Source organism: Bufo gargarizans, chromosome 1 (genome assembly GCF_014858855.1).
Source record: "Bufo gargarizans isolate SCDJY-AF-19 chromosome 1, ASM1485885v1, whole genome shotgun sequence".
In the NCBI taxonomy this organism is placed as follows: domain Eukaryota; kingdom Metazoa; phylum Chordata; class Amphibia; order Anura; family Bufonidae; genus Bufo; species Bufo gargarizans.
In genome coordinates, this window is record NC_058080.1 from 180,966,414 (window position 1) to 180,988,964 (window position 22,551).

The following is a 22,551-nucleotide window of genomic DNA, read 5'->3' on the forward strand; positions in this document are numbered from 1 at the left end:
GCCAAAGTTTTCCAGCATGGCGGATTACGCTTTCTGCAGACGAGAGTGTGTCATTGGAGATCGCAAACCTTGCGCTAGTTTTTCAAACGACAGTCAATCTGCCATTCCGGCCAACTTTAATCTTATGTGTATGGCCACCTTAACAGTCTGCCAGAAGCTTATCTACCACGGGAACTAATTGATTTTCCATAGTGACTTGCCTCTGACTGTTCCTTTTCATGTCTTGGGTGTTCCGTTTGTGAAGTTTAGTTCAGTTGCATGTATGCCTTTGACTTAGGCCCCTTTCACACGGGCGAGTTTTCCGCGCGGGTGCGATGCGTGAGTTGAACGCATTGCACCCGCACTGAATCCTGACCCATTCGTTTTTATGGGGCTGTTCACATGAGCGGTGATTTTCACGTATCACTTATGCGTTGCGTGAAAATTGCAGCATGTTCTATATTCTGCGGTTTTCACGTAACGCAGGCCCCATAGAAATGAATGGGGTTGCGTGAAAATCGCAAGCATCCGCAAGCAAGTGCGGATGCGGTGCGATTTTCACGCATGGGTTCTAGGTGACAGTCTATTCACTGTATTATTTTCCCTTATAACATGGTTATAAGGGAAAATATTAGCATTCTGAATACAGAATGCATAGTACAATAGCGCTGGAAGGGTTAAAAAATATAAAAAAGTTAACTCGCCTTATCCTCTTGATCGCGTAGTTCCCGGTCGGTCTCTTCTTTAGCTGTGGGCTAAAGGACCTGTGGTGATGTCAGATCACATGCTCCATCACCATGGTGATGGATCATGTGATTGGAGCATGTGATCTGACATCACCACAGGTCCTTTAGCCCACAGCTAAAGAAGAGACCGACCGGGAACTACGCGATCAAGAGGATAAGGTGAGTTAACTTTTTTATTTTTCTTAACACTTCCAGCACTATTATACTAAGCATTCTGTATTCAGAATGCTAATATTTTCCCTTATAACCATGTTATAAGGGAAAATAATACAATCTTCAGAACATCAATCCCAAGCCCGAACTTCTGTGAAGAAGTTCGGGTTTGGGTACCAAACATGCGCGATTTTTCTCATGCGAGTGCAAAACGCATGACAATGTTTTGCACTCGCGCGGAAAAATCGCATTTTCCCGCAACGCACCAGCCTCTTATCCGGGCAAAAAACATGACACCCGTGTGAAAGAGGCCTTATATTGGAAGATATAATTTCCCCTACGTTTACCAGGAGAAGTCAGAGGTGGGAACCCTGTCAATTATTCTAGTAATGGTTCTGTAACAGCACATGAACTTGGCCACCTCTCCGAGGAGGGACTTTGTCTCTGTTTATTGTTATTGGATTTGGATTTCATTAGAATAGGTTTATTATTGCTGATTAAAAATGCCTAAAGGGGGCGTCCGAGATAATTAAAAATCTTGGCGAACCCCTACAATAGATAAAAAAAATAATCATATATACACCTTTTTCTTCAGTGCCGTTTTCTGATGTGCTGATTTGGTCCGTCCGCCACTTTTAGTTTTCGAACCCCAAAGGTGCCTAGATACGGATTGTGACCACTGCAGCCAATCATTTTTCTCAGCGGTCTACACCAGAGGACAGTGATTAGCTTCCACGATGAGTTGCCGAATAAAGGCACACCTCTGTACACATCAGACTACGGTGACGGGCCCGAGTCTGCATGTGACCACTTCGATCAATCACTGTCCTCAGCTGTAGACCGCTGCAGCAGTCACGTGTTGTATCCAGGTGCAGCACCAATGCTGTCTGAAGTCAGCGGAGGGAGTACCAGAGCAGCTCCGCAGGGAATCACACTTGGGAAACTAGCGAGTTTATAAATGGGGTTGTCTGAAATTTACTTTTTTGCCTGGATACTGGCAGCATGCTTTTCTTAGTAGAACTGCCTATTTGTGTTCACAAAACGAACAAGAATAGAACTAATTCTATCATTTGTGGAACAGCCGCATGAATGCGGACAGCACACGAATGACCATGTTTTTTGCAGACGTATGGAAATTGATGGGTCGTTGTGCCAGCCGCAAAATATTAATTATAGAACGCTGCATATTTGGGTAACAGATCTGCTTATGTTTTGTCTAAAATTATGTTCCATTAAAGGAAACTAAACCGTTAGGTATAATAATAAGTATATATTCTGTAAAAGGTCAGACAGGCTCGCTATGTTTTTGGATGTGCTTTATTAGATTTTTGGACCTTCTGGGTTGTTGAGCTCCTTGTAATGGACTGTGACAGGTTTGCTTTCTTCGTTTTCACCCATCCTAGACATATATTAAATGTTGTCTTTGTGTTATATGTAACATACAGTACCAGAAACTACTCTTGGCTAGAAAAATATAATAATAATAATCTGCATCTACAACATTAGTATAAAATAATATTTGATCCGCTCTTTGTAATTTAACTTATGCTTTCTTCTCTTTTTTTTTTTTTTTTTTTTTTAAGGCCTGGTGTGCATGAAATCTAGTAGCTCAGTCGTGGAGTTGGTCATGCTTTTGTGCTCCCAGGTACGTATTATCATTTTTATGTAGTTTTCTACAGGTTGTTGATGGAGGTGTCTGTCAGCGGCCTATTCCTTTTCCCCCCATTAAAAACACATGTCCGCTCAGCCAGTTTGCATGTGTTTGGGGGCTTGGGAGAAATGGCGGTTATTGAAATGAGGGTTTAGCCGACAGCTTATGGGTATATTCGGCAGTACACCTCCAGATGTGTACCGTGAGTAATATTGTGGATTTTATGTGATGCCTAAATAAATGGGATATTTTAAAGTGTCCTCTGGTGCTGGAAATTCTTTTTCACTGGTTATTTTGTACAAGATGAGGTGTCATTAGCTGAAATAAAGCGAGATGATGATTTAGTTAGCATGATTGGGATATTATGGATGGCTGAGGAGAGTCAACACTGAGAGGTGCCTCTGAGGATGTTCCTTAAAGGGGTTTTCTAACACTTTACTACTGATGACCTATCCTCTGATCGGTGGTGTTCCGCCGATCAGCTGTTTGAGAAGGCATCGGTGCTTGCAGTAGTGCCGCAGTCTTCTCTCAGCTTTGCCTAGGCCGGTGACAACACATTCATTGGTCACATGGCCTAGGTGCAGCCGACCCCTATAGAAGTGATTGGGTGAATACAATGTACTGCGCTGTGCTTGGTGAGCTTCTTAAACAGCTGATCGGCAGGTCCCCACCGATCAGATACTGATGACCTATCCTGAGGATAAGTCATCAGTATTAAAGTCTTTGAAAACCCATATAAGGGTCCCCATACACATTAGTGTATTATTGGCAAAACATGCAGAGAATAGCAGGTTTGGCCGACAGTCTAATGTATGTGGGGAGCTCCCGACTGACCCCATGTAGATGTCGGGACAAAGAAGGAATGAGCGAAATTAATATTATATAGAATACACGGGGTGGCCCCCAATAGATTATTCTAAGTAAAATGTGTTATTTCTAAAACCTGTTTCTGGACTTCCTATGATCAATGTTATATTCCACATTATCAGTGGGCTGTATTTGTAATGGAGAACTGTACATGAAGCTGAGCGATAAACCCTGAATGACCTCTGTTTTTTCTCCCCTATAATTAATGAAAATGGTTTTATTGAGTTCTAGTATCTTTTAAAAATAAGCTGTTCCTCTACTATCATTTTGCTTGTAAATTGACTCATTGGATGGGTTAGAATAGCCTTTCTTTAATGAGAAGAGTATCAGTCTGTAGGTCAAGGGTTCTGACCCACGGCCAAACCTTTGACCTTCATTAGCGGCTAGCAAAGCCTTCTTGCCCAGTGGATAAGGATAATGCAAAATTAATGTTTCTTTGCATCGATTTGGTTCATGTTACTGCGTATGCCACCAAATTTATTTAGACTGAACTGATAGACATTTCATGAATACAAATGAAGGAATCATAGAAGGTGAGAAGAATCAATGATGCACGTTGTCAATAAAGTGCAATAAGAACAATTACTTCAGGAGATTACACCAAATGGATTTTACAATAAAGTATCAAGAAAAGGTTCTACTTCTAGTGAGCTTATTATTGTAGTCTCAGGTCACAGCGTAGTCTTTCATAGGGATAATGGCATTTGTATCCTGACTATTGAAACAGTGGTGAAATGTGTGTCACTTACCAGCGGTGTAGATAAGTATGGGTACTACATAGATCAGAATAAGTAGTAAAAATCCCTAAAATGACATTGGAAAACAGCCGTAAGGCGAGGCTCATACACTGCAGCTGTGCAACTTTTTTGCAGCTCACGTTTTTAGCGTTATGTAAGGCCTCATTCACGCATATGTGGATTTTCACGGACCACAGAGAAAGAGAACCGTCTAGCGAGGGCCGCCTGTTGGAAGTTGCCCCTTGTGAGTTGGTGTGCAAGTTTTTTTTAACAAGCCTTGGAACCTGACAATGAAAAATGGCCAAGCCATATAGCAATCCACAGACACCTGTTTTTAGGTGTTTGCCCCGCATCAGTACGAGTTAGGATTCTGACTGGCTGAGTAAGATGTCTTGGATGTAGTTACTGCCTCTCCTTTAGGAGACTCTGTATAGTGACTTCATGGGGAAAGTAATATGCAAAGACATATCTCCTAGAGAAAGAGAGCAGTCTCTCTGGTGACAATGGATTACTTATCAAAGCTTCCAAATGTAGTAGGTTGAGATTTGAAGACCAAATGGAAAGCATGGTTAGCCTGATGCATTCCTAAGGCTAGCCGTGTCTCCTGAAATCTCCCCCTTTTAATAAACACACATGATGGGATCCGGATGAGCGTGCATGTGTTTTCAATCAGAAGGGACCAGTAAGCCACTGCCAAACACCTCTGATGGTGCTTATCTCTCTGGAGAACAAAGGATTGGTGATGCTGAAATCCTTCTCCAGTCATCTGCTGTTGGGGGAGAGTCTGGGAGACCAACATACACATTAGACCAATGTTCTAATGACCAGCTTTACTTTAAATGTCTGGATTTGTTTAATCTTTTCATCAGTAAGAATAATGGCCATTCTATTCACAATTCAGTTTGTGTGCTTTACATAGTGATCCTCCAACAAAACTGTTCAGTTCTTATTCCTGGTTATTAATGTCTCATGCTGCTAACATTCATTCATGAGATCTAAAGGTTCTATCTGGTACTAAAGGGGCCCCTGAGGAACACACAGACCTTGCACCTGCTATCCCACACTTATTGCCCAAACTTGTTGAACGGCAGCTGTACACTATGCAGTTGTATTCCCATTTCCTCTTTATTGATTGAGCGGTACTATTTAGGCAACTGTCTGGCAGTGTTATTTAGATATCTGTATTATATGGGCCCTGTGTCTTCCATCATATTGTGGAAGGAGACTTCAATATAATATGCTCAGGCACCATCCAACGTAAAGACTGGTTTACGCCTCACAATGTTACAGCAGATTGTTAGGAAAGAAGCGTTCCTTCCTGACAGTCGGCTGTTCGTTCAGTGAAGGAGACTGCTGTATTTACATGCAGAGATCTCCTTTACAGTATGAGATCGAGGGATCACTAATGCAATCGCTCAACTTCATTCAGCTGCATTGTTTCTTGGCAGCAGATCACTGTTTACCCCACACAACCTGCTGCCCAGAAGCCATGATTGGTGGTGCCAGCACGAACGACATAATCTCCCGATCAACAAGCGTTTCGCTCATTCGTCGGGTGATCGGTGGCACTTTTAGATGGGCAAATTGTCGGGAACAAGTCTTTGCAGTAACCGCTGTTCCCGATAATCTGCCCAAAAATCTAAATCCACCTGAAGGCTGGTACTGTATTCTAGCAAGAAATCTTGGGAGATCTCTGCCCAGAGGCCTGCAAAATGTATTAATCCAGTTCTGTACTGTAATGTAAGGCTAATTAGGGGGCGTTGTGCTACTCACTACTTTTCAAAAGTGACAATAAAATAGGCAGGAATTAGTGGAAAGAGAGGGGGCTTCTTTCAGCCCGACAAACTTGCTATAATTTACACCACAAACTAGCATTGAAAAGCTGGCACAGATTTGACTTTCTGGCACACAGAGAGCCAGAGATGAAACTGGCACATCTCACTAGAGCGCACAGGGCAACAAGACTGGTATAGGAAACAGAAGCGCACCTCTTAAATCTCCCCCATGATGTATTCATCTCCAAAAATACTTCCATTCATTTAAAATAGGGGTAATATGCCAATGACCTTTAAAAGTGAAAAATAGGAAATTGACATAAACAGCCGTGGTCATCAGTCGTTCATGGACATCATGGAGTTCCACCACTCCATAAAAAGCCAATGCTTCTACTGTATTTCACGGACCAATATAATTTCCTTAATGCGTCACCCCTTTATTCAGAGGTAGGCTACTTTCACACTAGCGTTCAATCGGATCCGTTCTGAACGGATCCGCTCATATTAATGCAGACGGTGGGTCCGTTCAGAACGCATCCGTCTGCATTATAACTTAGAAAAATTTTCTAAGTGTGAAAGTAGCCTGAGCGGATCCGTTCAGATTTTACATTGAAAGTCAATGGGGGACGGATCCGCTTGAAGATTATGCCATATGGTGTCATCTTCAAGCGGATCCGTCCCCATTGACTTGCATTGTAAGTCAGAACGGATCCGCGCGGCCAGGCGGACACCCGAACGCTGCAAGCAGCGTTCAGGTGTCCACTCACTGAGCGGAGCGGAGGCTGAGCGCAGGCAGGCGGATGCATTCTCAGTGGATCCGCCTCCACTGAGAATGCATTAGGGCCAGACGGCTGCGTTCAGGGCCGCTTGTTAGCCCCTTCAAACGGATCTCACGAGCGGCCACCTGAACGCAGGTGTGAAAGTAGCCGTATACATCGTGCAATATCACATCATAACCTTGAAAAAGCCATACAAACCCTAGTCCATAGTTTTCTTCCCTCCGGATCACCTGCATGATCATGCATCCTGTCCATGTGCGCCTAGCTGCTGTCTGTTCACTAGTGTTAGGCCACATACCTCTCTACGGACTAGGGTTTTAAATAGGGGCTTCACCCCAAGACTGCTTGGTTGGCAGCGACACTGCCATGCTTTACATTACATTATTTTTCTGATGCAGTTTTGGTGTGTTTGGTGCCTGCAAAGTCAAGGACCTTTTTAATGCACCAGTTTCTCATGCATGCTCCTGTAAAAACGCTGCGGATGGAACCATTATTTCTGAAGAGTTGTATTGTAACCGGTTGTTTGCTTTAAGGGAAATTCTCTAATCAAGCTTTCCTAGTTGGCAGTTTGGAAGTGTGAATGATAAAAGCTATAGGCCTGGAATTGGCTCCAGATGCTTTCGGCTTGTTGTAGTGTGATAATTACATTTTTCACTTACAATTTTCCTTATTCAAGGAGGTCATAGTGGCAGTCACCAAAGTGATTCATTTTGTTAAGAAGTGAACTGTCTTTAGGCTGTATGAAACCTAGAGATATATGAAATTGAACGTCTGCTCAGTGGCTTGCAGATACTGGGAGGGGGCTGCTTGATTTTGATGGATTGGCTTTCTGCTTTTTTGGGAGGGGTGTGCTCAGATAAGGTAGGAAGTGATATTCGGCTGCTAAATTTCTAATTAATTTTCTTTAAAGTGATGGAAGGGTTTGAGTGCCAAAGATCGAGAGATCAGGTCAAAAACTGGATTTTAATCACGTAAATTATATGGTAGCTTTGCAAAGTTAACGTGTACAAATGTGCAAAACTTTTCACATTTGTCATGTCTTATGGATGTGATGAAGTGAAGGAATAAGCTCTGTTATCTTAACATAATTAAATAATCTACGAAGACTGACTTGTGTTTATGGTGGTCTTAACCATTAAGGCCTGGTATGTATATTTGTATTATATATATATAATATTACATATGTAATACAAATATACATACCAGGCCTTAATGGTTAAGACCACCATAAACACAAGTCAGTCTTCGTAGATTATTTAATTACGTTAAATATAAGAAGAATGAGGCAGCACTCCAGATATGGTGAAAGGTTAGTGGATCTGCTTTATTCACCCGAAACGCAATGTTTCAACCCAACACAATGAGGTCTTTCTCAAGTCAGGCTCTATTCTCTATCCAGTCAGTGCTGCCAGTATCGGACTGTGCAGGAGATATTATGGATTGACAGCAGAACGTTAGGTCCTATCCATTATTTTTTTTTTATATGGAATTGATATTTAAAGGGTTTTCCTGTACTTCAATACACCTGCTCATATATGTGAACCTGTCAATTTCTGTTTTACTCACTATTTAAAAGTACTGTGGATCAGCAGCTTTTTTTTTAACCAGTTAGATGATTTTTCCCTCCAGAAAATCTTCACGTAAAATGGGTCTTCGAGGTCTTTTGGCCTCTAGGTCATCACTAACTGACACCCCCACCGATGAGCTGTGTTTGCAGTAGCACTGCGGCCTTCTCTCTGCTCACCAATGCACAGTATTGTCCATTTGAAATTAATGCTCTATTTAAAAAAAAAAAAAATATCTTGTTGAATGAGAAACTTTGGATAGCGTTTCCTTTGCGCTTCACTTTTAGGGGTTCTCACTATTTAATACATGAAAGCTTTGATTTTTGAACGGCCAGTGGTTTTGTTTCTTTAATCCGTTATATTGTAAGGTTAAGTGCATACGAAAAACCGCAATGTAATACGGTTCCAGCAAAGTGTATAAGATTGTATAAACGTGGAAATCGACCTGCTGTGCGAATTATTTTAAAATCTGCAGCATGTCAATTATTGTTGCGTTTTTGTTGTTGTGCTTATTGCATTTTTATTATTTTTCAATGAAAGGGTGAGTGGTGCCCAAAAACCGCATCAAATCAGCAGAAAAAGCATCAGAACGGTAATAAATAGTGCAGCTTTATGTTAGTTTTTCTTTGTGAGTTTTTATGTAAATTCCATGCACGCAGGGACCCTTACCCTACCAGTGATAATACACTATTGGGGAATGTGCATGTAAGGGCTCTAGTGGTAAAGGGCTTCCTCTTACATTTTAATACAGCAGACAGCAGAAGCCTAAGAGGATTCTTTATTCCGGAGCACTGTTCTTCCCGAGCCTTGTTTTGACAGCTATGTTCCACTTAGGATTTAAGAAATATTTCATGTAATATTACTGCAGAGGATTTTTGTTTATTTGACGTGAATATAGTTTCTGAAACAATACACATCACGTTGAAGGCCACTTGATAAAAGCGTTGTTTTGCTCATCCTAATTCAGGTTGACATACATTCCAATAACACTACCTCCTTTCCAAGGCTTAAAGCTGAATTTATGGCTATGCATTGTGAAGTGCATCATTTAAAAATGGTTTCAACCCAAAACATCTAATAAATAAATAATGTGTATGGCTACCAGGTCGCAGACTTTCCAGACTAGAAATCATCCCATCGGATACTCAGCAGGCCACTATCGGAGGGGGCTGTCAGATAAATCTTGCAGTAGCTGCATTCATGTCCGGTAAATCACATGTTATTGTGTGAGCCTTCTGCCAGGTCATCTATTCTTCTCCCATTTATCAGAAATGCATAGGATGTGTTGGGAAAGGGAACATCATTGTGTCTGGCTCGCGTGTCCAAAGTAATTAATTAAATGAGGAAAAAATACTATTAAATGGGGATTTGGAACTTGGTGGTTTTTCAGACACCAGCTATAAAATGGAAAGGTCTTTGATGTTTTTAAGAGACTGTTAGCTGGCTAATTTGTAGATTTTTTTTCTTCTTGACTATCCGATAAAATTGATTTGTGTCTGTTGATCGTGATGTATTTTTGTTACTAGAGCCTCTGGATTTGTTACTAGACACGCTTGTGATTTAGTGTATGTTGATGAGCTGGTAATCTGATTTGGGAGACACATGCCCAGTGTTGACTGCTTCTGGGTGGCTCCCCAAAGCGGTCATAGTCAGGTGCCCATGGTTAAGTGCATCACTACTGGGTTCTCAATACTGTGATAGAAGGGATCAGTTATGGATCACATCTTGCAATTTTTGGATTGCACTGTAGATAATTGGTTCCCAATCTTTTATAGAATTTTTATAGATCTCATTCCATGGACACAGACGTGTTATAGTCTTTTCTATATTATAGTATGACTTCAATGGAAGCAGCGCTGCAGTAACAAGCTCAGTCCACTACAAACTGCTGATAACCAGGATTCCGGGTATTTGGGAGGCTAGGCCACCACTTAATAAAAGATGGGACAACCTCTTAACGATTCTCAGCCTTGTAGAATGTTTAGTCTAGAAGTAGCACCATGCATCTCTTGGGCTCTGACAACCTGATACTCCAAATTATTATTTGCTTAGTTGTGCATGGAAAACTTACTCAAAGTCCGTAGACACCTTTTTGGGAAATTTTTTTACAATTGCATTTTACTAGTTTTGGCGTAAAATATTTTTTTCATTTGGTCTTTGTGAAGTTTTCATCCGTTTTTGAGTTACAGTGGTTAAAAATCAGTCTGTTTGCAGATTATCTCTTTTCAGTCCCATCAGCTGATGGCTCATGTGAAGCCTGATCTCTGATCTGACACCAGAAACACTCATTATAGCTGAACTTTTATCAAACTGAGTATTTATGGCTTCAGGAGATCAGGCTTCACATGAGCAGTCAGCTTGCTGAGAAATGATACTCTGCAAGCGGACTGATTTTTAACCAATATAACTTTAAACCCACTGAACGTTTTCAAGACCAACAGAAAATGTGATTTTAGCCCAGAATGAGTAAAATGCAATAATAAAAAAATTGCCCTGAAGGTGTCCATAGCCTATAAAGGAGTCCAGGAGTCCTCTGATTTGAACAATCCTTATTTGTTTTAAGGGTTCCTTGGCAGTAAGCTGATCATTGTCTTCCAGCAAGGACTCCCAAGTAGTTAAGACTACTTTCACACCAGCGTTTTTGCTGGATCCGTCATGGATCAGCAAAATCGCTTCAGTCACTGTAATATAACCATCTACATCTGTTATGAACGGATCCAGTTGTATTAGCTTTAACATAGCCTTGATGGATCCGTCATGAACACCATTGAAAGTCAATACGGGATGGATCCTTTTTCTATTGTCAGCGAAAACTGATCCATCCCCATTGACTTAAATTGTGTGTCAGAATCCGTCTTGCTCCGCACCACATCGCAGACAGAAATACGCTGTTTGCAGCGTTTTTATGTCCGCGATTGGGATGCAACCAAACCGAACGGAATGCATTCTGGAGCATTCCATTTCAGTCAGTTCAGTTTTGTCCCCATTGACAATGAATAGGGACAAAAAAAAAGAAGCATTTCCCCTGCTATTGAGAGCGTATGACAGATCTCGATAGCACAAAGGGAAAGCTCAGATGTGAAAGTAGCCTAGCTCTCATCTGTGGAGAAACATGGCAGTAAGTGTTCAATTTCACTGCAGTGCCACCGCCACCGCCACCACAGGGTAAACTAGGCATTACACGATGGCCATTTAAATCAATGGTTTTGTTTTGTTTTTGGCATGTGTGTTAGGCTACTTTTACACTAGTGTTTTAGTTTTCCGGTAGTTTGAGATCTGTCATCGGGGCTCAATAGGAAAAAAAAAAGCTTCAGTTTTGTCCCCATTCACTGTCATTGGGGACAAAACTGAACTGAACAGAAGGGAATGCTCCAAAATGCATTCCGTTCCGTTTAGTTGCGTTCCCATACCAGAGAGCAAACTGCGACATGTTGTAGTTTTGCTTTCTGTCCTGGAATGCGTAGGAGTTTGACGGATCCTTCTTCGCTATGTTAAAGATAATACAACCGGATCCGTTCATAACTGATGCAGGCGGTTGTATTATCAGTAACGGAAGCGTTTTTGCTGAACCCTGCCGGATCCAGAAAAGCTCTAGTGTGAAAGTAGCCTTATGCAGGACAGGTCCTCCAGAGCAAGAGTTTTTCTGTGGCAACTCTCCGCTCTGGCCAAGAGATTTTGTGGACCACACATCGCTGGCACTATAATAGAAAATGCCTAATCTTGTCCGCAATTGCGAACAAGAATAAGACATGTTCTATTTTTGGGGGGAACAGAGTTGTGGACCCGGAAGTGCGGATCAGGAAATATGGATCTGGACCGCACATAGTGTGGCCCAATAAAAATTAATGGGTCTGCAATTCCGTTCCTCAAAATGCGGAACAGAATTGCGGACGTGTGAATGGACCCTTAGTATGATGTAAAGGTCTGGGAAATGGATAGTAACTTTTCAAATTGTGCAGGTCTCTTAATATTTACTGTATGATTGCACATAAACAAGATATTGAGTAAAATGGAGTGATGAATCATCAGGAGAAGATTGCTTTGCTTTGATTTTGATGTGACCCTTTAAGAAGACCAAACCTCCCAATACAATTACTGGAATCCATTTGCTTGTTGACATTTGTCATTTACAGCATGCTTTTTGTTTAGACCTTGTTAGCATAAAGTCTACTCAAACATTGCTGCAGTTCACATTCTACATTATGATATATACATTACTGCGCGTTTTTATTTTTTTACCGTTTTTTTTTATTTCCGCGATAGTTCACCAGTATCGGAAAGCGGACAGTCACTTTATAGGGGTTGTCAAGTTTGCTATATTAATGGCTAGGTCATCAGTATCAGATCGGCGGGCACTGACTCCAGAAATCCCAGCTGATCAGCTTTTTGAAGAGAAAGCGCTTTACCTGCTTGCCGTCGACAGCAGGTAGCAGGTGTAATTACTGATCTTCCATCCCGTACGCTTCAATGGGAAGGACCAGATAGTGTAACTGCTCCTTCCCTTTGAAGTGAATAGAGACGGCGGAGCTGTAATTGCACCTGCTCACTGTTCCGATGTTGTTGATGGTGAGCAGGTAAACGGTGAAGAGAATGTTCTGATTGGCGGGAGTGCCAGGAATCGGGCCCCTGCTGATCTGATATTGAAGACAAATTGTGAGGTTAGGCCATCGATATTGGAAACTGGCAAACCCTTTTAAGGCCACATCCACACAGGACAGATATGCTGCAGGTTTCTGTGCAGCGTATCAGTAGCATTTTACAGTGTTATCAAAGTGGAGGAGATTGAAACAAAACTCTACACACTGTGTGTAAAAATCTGCAGCTTAAATTGAACTGGAGTGTGGATTTTAAATCTGCCACATGTCAATTAATGCTGAGAATTTCCACCATGGATATCGTTCTTTGCTATGCGGATTGTGAAATCTGCAGCCAATTAGATAAGAATTGAAATCTGCCGCATATGGTTGTACCTTTATGGAACTTGAGGACCTGTAAACTCTCCTGGCATGTTTGTTATACCAGCTACTCGCAATCCCCATGTAATAATTCTAAAGCATCTATTCTTATGACTTTGTTGTGTCATTAATTTATGATTTCATGTAATACTAGCAGTTTGCAGTGAAGGTCCACTGGCTATTACTAGTTGGGTGTGTGTCCCTGCACAGTCTGACATTATGCATTAGTGCTGACAGGGAAACATCCAGCTGGAACTTCATTGCAGGCAATTCATTCATAACTTCTAGAAGATAAGCGAATAGCGCAACATAGGGGAATGCAAGTAGTTACTAAAACAAACCTGTCCAGAGAGGTGAAAGCCCCTCTTTTAATGATTTTTAATTTACATTTTTTTCCATTCTCTGTTGAATTGTTTATTTAAAGAATAAAAAAATTCCATGATCCACGCTGGAAGGTTTGTTATTTTTTGGGAGGGTTTTTTGGCCTTGTTAAAAGTAAAAAAATAAATAAAAAAAATGAATTATATTCGCCAATCTTTTTTTCTTTGTTTTTGGACAAAAGACGTGTATAAAATACATGTAGAAAATACTAGCGTGTGCAGTAACAATCGTGAATATATATAGTATTTTGGTGTCTCCTATTTCTTTTTAATCAAAGGTCACAAGCCTGTATGTGGTAGTATTTGTATAGTTTTGACGCGTCATCATAAAACATATTCCAACTGCCTTTTAAAGCCTTGGGTTTAATGAGAAGAGACAGCTTTACCTTTCTGAAATCTAAGCAGTTTGGTACAGATGTTAAAGAGTTGGGATATCATAATGTAGGCATAAACCAGTCATTTTCTGAAATACAAAGCTTCCTGTGGCGACTTCGGCACACTAGGGTTCAAAAAACAGAAGTCTTTAAGGTGAAATTCATAGAAAAAAGGAGCACACCCTGTGGCTCCGCAGTCTAGTCAGAAGGATGAGACCATGCTGACCTCTTAGCGAAGTCTTTGAACGTAATTCTCAAGGGTGGTTGACACAAAGCAAAGTAATATCAACTGGCACTTAATTCTTCAAGCTCCCTGCTGATTGGGCTAGGCATTGAAATGCAACTCTTCCTGACAGGAAGCGAAGCTCACAAAGTGGAGACTTCTCCGAGAAATGTGCGCTTTAATTTGGCTCCCTACTGTTAGAACATATCTGTTCAGCTATGAACATCTGAGTGAGCTGTATGAAAAGTGAGGCCTACACACAGCTTAATGCCTCTATGACCATGCACCGTTACCTCCATTGGTCCTTTTATGCACCTTATTTTGCATATCTAGTATTCATAAATAGGGTTGTCCCATGATTTAGTATACATTTTAGCTCATCAAGAACTATTTTTTTTTCAGTTGAAATCATTTAAAAATGTTCTTGTGGCTAAATTGTTATGGCGCCCCTTGCTGTTCTTATTCTTTCCCAGAACATTCACCTAGTGTGCTGTGAGAGAAGTTTGCTTCTCGTCCTCTGATTCTTAATGGCTGGCCAGCGCTATACAAGACGTCACTCCATGCCCTGTGTACAAGGGGATCTGGCAGGGGCAGACTGGCCATAGACCCTACAGGGAAATTTCCCATTTGGCTGATACCCAGGGGGCCACCTAAGCCCTTATTGGGTATATGTAACCATCTGACGCTCAGAGTTAATTAACGAAGGGAAAATCAGGTACTTATGTCCCCTTTGCCCTCTTCAATTAAATTATACCACACCACATTATCAGGATGGCGATACAGTTGAATACTGCAGTGGCACAGGAGCCCATGGCTTCCTGCTTGCGGTTCACACTCATAGGAAACAGACCACTAGGCTTAAAGCCATTATACAGATGACAAAGGGAAGCGGACATCTAAGGCTTCATGCTGAATTGCAGATGGTATGGCTGACCCCTGCCTACTTGTGTTGGCCCTGCCTGCCTTCCTGAGTTACCCCACCTTCTGTCAATTTGCTTAGACCACGTTTAGGTATTTTCCAGGGCCACTTTAAGTTGCAAGTCCACTCCTCGGATCCAGACTTTGTCACTGAGCATCTGAGCTTGTGTGATCCCCAATATTGAGCACAACAGGTGGATGTTCTAAGAGGAAATCTAAGGGAGGCACTATAACACCTTTGTAACAGCAGTATATCGTTACAGGAACCCATTTTAAAATTATTACAGTTTTAAAATGGTTTATGCACTTTAGGTAGACTGTCATCTCTACAATTAGTTTAAAAGAAAACATACCTTGAAGAATGCCTTGAAGAATCAGGTCCTTATTCCTGAGAAATACTACTTTAGTTTTATCCGAATTTTCAGGTTTTCAGTGCACTGGTTTTAGACCTTTTGTTAAGCAAATGCACCAAACCCCATAATCCATTGCAACAAACTCACTTATTTTGATTTTCCTGCTGGATGAGGGGGCTTGGTTTAGCCAACATTTTTGTGCACAGTAAGCCAACCAATAATTTGTGTAAAGTTAGATAAAAATGGCAAGACCTGCCAATTTATAGATGATCTGACCCAGTCATCTAGCCTTCACAATTTGGCCATTGTCAAAGTATCTCAGATAATGACACTTTTTTGCCTTTAAAGGATAACTGTCACATTTAGACCCTAATTTCAATTTTCATATATGTAGTTACTAATAACATGATATTCCAGAATCAGTTACTATTAGACTGACTTACCCCATATTTAATAAGATTCAGCCCTTAGCAACCAGTCTGCATAAAACTGCAATCTCACTATTCAGTTAAGATGGCCGCCACTGCCCTGAGGCTAATCCCGCCTGCCCTCACTAGCCAGTAACAATAGCCCCCCAAAAGTGTCAGTAACCAGAGCCCTCCCCCCTAAAGGGTTAATCTCCTGCAGCACAAAGGGGTCCTCTTACCACATGTTGCTTTCATTTATACACTGAGCAGATGGCAGATCTCCCTTCCCTGGTCTGCGCTGAACCAACTCTGCATTGTCCCAGTCTGCTGAGTGAGGGAGCGTCTGCCAAGCGCAGGGACAGGGAGAAGTGCACACAGCCCAGGCACTGCTATCAACTGCTGGGGAGGACCTGGGTTTAATCATTTACTTACAGTCCCTGGCTGTCTGTAATCTGACCTTGCAGGATGCGTGCTTCTGCGTCCTCAGTCCTTCAACACATACAGACCTGCATCGCAACCTGATTTTAAGCACAGGTAAAAGTAGGCAGTACAGGGAACAAAACTGTGGAATTAAGAGGTAATTGAATACACAGTGAAAAGTTGAAATAGGGCCACCAAGGAGATATTAATCACCACAATCCAATACTCAAAGGATAACTGTAGTGTGTGTATATAGATAGATAGATATATATATATTTTTTTTAACACATTAACTTAAAAGACTGACTTCACCTGCAGCCTACTATATCCCACATGTTTACTGGTCCCCATGTTATGATATAATCAATGTTATTCACATGACCACAGGTTTATCTGTACAACAGATTTATCTTACAGCCTGAGCCACTGTGATAGATTTGGTGCATCTTTAGATGCCAGTCTAAAGGCCCCCCATTAGTGTATGGTTGGCCAAACTTGTAGAGAATGTCAGCTGAACCCGCCAGTCTAATGTGTATGGGGAGCTTCCGACTTATCTGTCAGTGGGAGTGAAGGATCGAGTGAAGTACAAATTTTTACCCGATCCTTTTATTCTCCCGGGAGATAAGATGCCTCCAGAAGTTTCTGGCAGCGACTTTCTCTGCTCTCCTCATTGAATACACATTCGGCCAAACCAAACATGTATGTGTATGGGGAGGTCGGGAGAGATGGCTGTCAGCCAAACGATCATTCGGACGACAGCTATTGAATGTGTAGAAGTTGGTTGATTGAACAGTGATTTGGAGATTGATCAATTCACAGACACGACCATAAACATTACAGTCCATATTGGCCATTACAGTTGTTCAGACTGGGAGACGTACAGGGAGTGCAGAATTATTAGGCAAGTTGTATTTTTGAGGATTAATTTTATTATTGAACAACCATGTTCTCAATGAACCCAAAAATCTCATTAATATCAAAGCTGAATATTTTTGGAAGTAGTTTTTAGTTTGTTTTTAGTTTTAGCTATTTTAGGGGGATATTTGTGTGTGCAGGTGACTATTACTGTGCATAATTATTAGGCAACTTAACAAAAAACAAATATATACCCATTTCAATTATTTATTTTTACCAGTGAAACCAATATAACATCTCAACATTCACAAATATACATTTCTGACATTCAAAAACAAATCAGTGACCAATATAGCCACCTTTCTTTGCAAGGACACTCAAAAGCCTGCCATCCATGGATTCTGTCAGTGTTTTGATCTGTTCACCATCAACATTGCGTGCAGCAGCAACCACAGCCTCCCAGACACTGTTCAGAGAGGTGTACTGTTTTCCCTCTTTGTAAATCTCACATTTGATGATGGACCACAGGTTCTCAATGGGGTTCAGATCAGGTGAACAAGGAGGCCATGTCATTAGATTTTCTTCTTTTATACCCTTTCTTGCCAGCCACGCTGTGGAGTACTTGGACGCGTGTGATGGAGCATTGTCGTGCATGAAAATCATGTTTTTCTTGAAGGATGCAGACTTCTTCCTGTACCACTGCTTGAAGAAGGTGTCTTCCAGAAACTGGCAGTAGGACTGGGAGTTGAGCTTGACTCCATCCTCAACCCGAAAAGGCCCCACAAGCTCATCTTTGATGATACCAGCCCAAACCAGTACTCCACCTCCACCTTGCTGGCGTCTGAGTCGGACTGGAGCTCTCTGCCCTTTACCAATCCAGCCACGGGCCCATCCATCTGGCCCATCAAGACTCACTCTCATTTCATCAGTCCATAAAACCTTAGAAAAATCAGTCTTGAGATATTTCTTGGCCCAGTCTTGACGTTTCAGCTTGTGTGTCTTGTTCAGTGGTGGTCGTCTTTCAGCCTTTCTTACCTTGGCCATGTCTCTGAGTATTGCACACCTTGTGCTTTTGGGCACTCCAGTGATGTTGCAGCTCTGAAATATGGCCAAACTGGTGGCAAGTGGCATCTTGGCAGCTGCACGCTTGACTTTTCTCAGTTCATGGGCAGTTATTTTGCGCCTTGGTTTTTCCACACGCTTCTTGCGACCCTGTTGACTATTTTGAATGAAACGCTTGATTGTTCGATGATCACGCTTCAGAAGCTTTGCAATTTTAAGAGTGCTGCATCCCTCTGCAAGATATCTCACTATTTTTGACTTTTCTGAGCCTGTCAAGTCCTTCTTTTGACCCATTTTGCCAAAGGAAAGGAAGTTGCCTAATAATTATGCACACCTGATATAGGGTGTTGGTCATTAGACCACACCCCTTCTCATTACAGAGATGCACATCACCTAATATGCTTAATTGGTAGTAGGCTTTCGAGCCGATACAGCTTGGAGTAAGACAACATGCATAAAGAGGATGATGTGGTCAAAATACTCATTTGCCTAATAATTCTGCACTCCTTGTATTTGGATGGGCAGTTTCAACCACAGGCACACTCACATTGCAGATAGATCCATGTTTTTTTTCCCCAGCTGAGGCCTTGCTTGGTCTTACTAAGGTGAAGGCCATGGAAAAGAAATCCGTTTGTTCTTGCACGTGTTCCTATTTGCTATGCACCTCATTCAAAGTCTGCACACTACGTTATTTTTGCATAAATTGCATCCTGTACAATAATAAAGAATTTAAGTAACTTGTAATTAACTTCCACAGAGAAAAATAGCAAATAAATCATCCTTAATCTGTTTTCTTTGCATTTTCATTCTGCACTGACTGGTTGAACATAGATTCCTTCTGTCATCTTTTTACATAAAGTATGGGGTTGTAATCGCTTTTTTTTGCATTAGGCTGTGACAAGCTAATGTGCATGTTGATCCAAGAATTGATTAAGGAAAAACTAATGAATTTTATATAACTCTTCGAGGATTTGTTAGTCATAAATTTTCTACAGCAGTCTTTTTCTTTTGAAATCTGGAAACCCTGAGCTGTCATATTAACCATTGAGTTAAGCATTGTTAATGCGGGTTATGTTCCCCTTGTGTTTGATAAAGGGACCAATGTTACATACCGTAGCCATACTACTAGCAAATCTGTTGCATTATGTTGTACAATTTAATAAATAGGCCATTGTCTGTAGATGGCAGAATCCACTATAAGCCATTGAAGAGGTGGATGAATTTGTCATGTGGCTTTGGCTTACAGTATATTAAGTATTGGTGCCTGTTGCTCCATGAAATACAGGGTGGGCCATTTATATGGATACACCTTAATAAAATGGGAATGGTTGGTGATATTAACTTCCTGTTTGTGACACATTAGTATATGTGAGGGGGGGAAACTTTTCAAGATGGGTGGTGACCATGGCAGCCATTTTTAAGTTGACCATTTTGTTTTTTCAATAGGAAGAGGGTCATGTGACACATCAAACGTATTGGGAATTTCACAAGACAATGGTGTGCTTGGTTTTAACGTAACGTTATTCTTTCATGAGTTATTTACAAGTTTCTGACCACTTATAAAATGTGTTCAATGTGATGCCCATTGTGTTGGATTGTCAAACTGGTGGAAAGTACTTATCAAACTGGGTCACTTATCAAACTGGTGTAAAGTAGAACTGGCTTAGTTGCCGATAGCAACCAGATTCCACCTTTAATTTTGGACAGCTCCTATGAAAAATTAAACCTGATTTGTTGCTATGGGCAACTAAGCTAGTTGTACTTTCCACTAGTTTGACAAGCAATGAAAATCCAACACAATGGGCAGCACATTGAACACATTTTATAAGTCGTCAGAAACTTGTCACATGACCCTCTTCCTATTGAAAAAAAAACAAAGTTGGATTCAAAATGTCCGACTTCAAAATGGCCACCATGGTCACCACCCATCTTGAAAAGTTTCCCCCCTCACATATACTAATGTGCCACAAACAGGAAGTTAATATCGCCAACCATTCCCATTTTATTAAGGTGTATCCATATAAATGGCCCACCCTGTAGATCGTATAGGACCTTCAGGGATAATGAGATGGAGGCAGGGTTCCAACTGGTATTTCTATTGATATAATTACTAAGTTGGGTCCATCATAAAGGAAAACTAGAGGAACCTGGCCAAATGTACACACCAATTAGCCTTAATTTTAAAGGGCATCTGTCAGCAGATTTGTACCCATGAAACTGACCTGTTGCATGTGCGCTTGGCAGCTGAAGGCATCTGTGTTGGTCCCATGTTCATAGGTGTCCACAATGCTGAGAAATTATGTTTAAATATATGCAAATGAGCCTCTAGGAGCAATGGAGTCGTTGCCCCCTTACACCTAGAGACTCCACTTTTTCTGCAACTGTTACTCCCTCTGCACTTTGACTGACAGGGCCAGGCATGATGATGTTTACACTGCCTAACCTTGTCAATCAAAGTGCAGATTGCGCAGCAGATGCCAAGAGCTTCTAGGTCAGTGATGGCTAACCTTGGCACTCCAGCTGTGGTGAAACTACGACTCCCAGCATGCTCCATTTATTTCTATAGAGTTCTGAGAGCAGCCAAGCAAGCGGGGCATCTTGGGAGTTGTAGTTTTACCACAGCTGGAGTGCCAAGGTTAGCCATCACTGTTCTAGGTGTAAAACCTCATTTTTCTCAGCAATGTGGGCACAAATGAACTTGAAACTAACACAGATGCCTTCAGCTGCCAAGCGCCCATGTAACAGGTCTGCCGGTTTCATAGGTACAAAATATAAACATGCATTCCAGGCCTCAAGGTTTCCAGCAGAACACTGTTCAGTCAATCACTCAGCTTCTGCCAGCTTGCCTTCTTGATTTAGTGGATCCTGGCCCCATCTCTTCCTTGGGTAAGTGAAGCACACGTCCACAATGTAAGAGAGACTGAATCACTGGACTAGGCCACATTTTTCCATTGCTCTATTGTCTATTATGGGTGCTTTCAAGTGTCACAGTAGAGAATGGTGAAGCCCTGAACTCACCCGCACCACTGTCCGTACCTACTTCCAAGATCCATCCTAAAGCAATGGCTCATAACTGGACGATAGGGCCCAGCATCCAGTCAGGGATCGACTATCAGGAAAAAAAACAAACGGGGGAAATAATAAACATGACAGACTGGTAAAAACAGGACCAAAAAGCAAAGTCAAATCAGGCCAGAGTCCAAACCAGAGAGATACGTCAGAACCAAGACAAAATACAAACACAAATGCCGGATGGGGCCATTACCAGCAGAGCACGTCGGGAAATTAACAGCAGTCAGGAACAAAGTCAGGGACAATCCAAAAGTCAGAATATCTGTTATCCAAACAGTATAGTGTTATACTGTAGTGCAGCGGCGACATGAAGCGCACGGCATCATAGCAACCAATGACGCCGTGCGCTCCTACTCTGAACAGGAATCCAGCCCGGCATACCACGGACCGCTCTCGGCCGCGAAACACGGCCGTGTGCATTTGGCCTAATGCATACTAGTGAGGAAAACCAATGACCGGCACCTGCCTGTGACGACAGAGCTGCGACTGATTGGCCTATCGGGGAGCAGAGGCGTCAGACCAATCAGCTCCCATGCCAGTGGGGCTTTCTGCCACGGCAACAGAATGATTCCGGCAGTGCCGCCATGGAGTGACAGGGCCTGCCATGGGAGCACCGCCAGGTGAGTTCTTGACATCAAGCAGTAACTTTTTTCTTTTTTTTTATTATGCCACAGTAGCTCTTCTGGAGGATTGGACCTGATGGGCTAGGCTTCATACCTTATGCACATAAGTGATCCTTGGGAGCCTATAATCTTGTCTCAGGTTTACCAGTTTATCTTCCTTGGATCGTACTTGGCAGGTACTAACCACTGCATACTAGTAACACCCCACAAGACCTGCCATCTTGGAGACAATCTGACCCAGTCATGAAGCAAAGAAAAGGGGGTTAGTCAGCACATCCCAATGCGCAGGTGCACGCCGCCATGGCAAAAACCTAAAGAAAAAAAGACAATGCAACAGCACCCTGCAAATCAGATAAAGTACAATAATGCCATAGTCACAAAAATATTATAGTGCTAATGCTACGCTTATTTATAAAGTGAGATGCCTGACAAATGCATTTTGTACAAAACCATCTGCCGAACATAAAGGCGATCTCTGTAAGATTGGTCCTAATACTAAATACTACCTGTTATGCGCCATAATGGCCGCTATAATGTTCAGGAAGTGTTTGATCCACATGCATGCTGGATCCACTCTGCCTTTTACCATTTTTGGTGCCATAATGGCCTCCCAATACTTACAAGGGATGCAGGTACCAACATGCATGCCGAGCCCAC

The 22,551-nt window shown here is 41.9% G+C and overlaps 1 protein-coding gene across 1 annotated transcript in view; it reads left to right on the forward strand.

Annotated features, from left to right (window-relative positions):
* LRBA (LPS responsive beige-like anchor protein) overlaps positions 1–22,551 on the forward strand; it is a 568,467-nt gene that overhangs the window by 119,944 nt on the left and 425,972 nt on the right. The window contains exon 33 of the mRNA XM_044300361.1: positions 2,462–2,523. Coding sequence (XP_044156296.1) covers positions 2,462–2,523 — 62 coding nt within the window. The remainder of the gene's footprint in view (positions 1–2,461; positions 2,524–22,551) is intronic.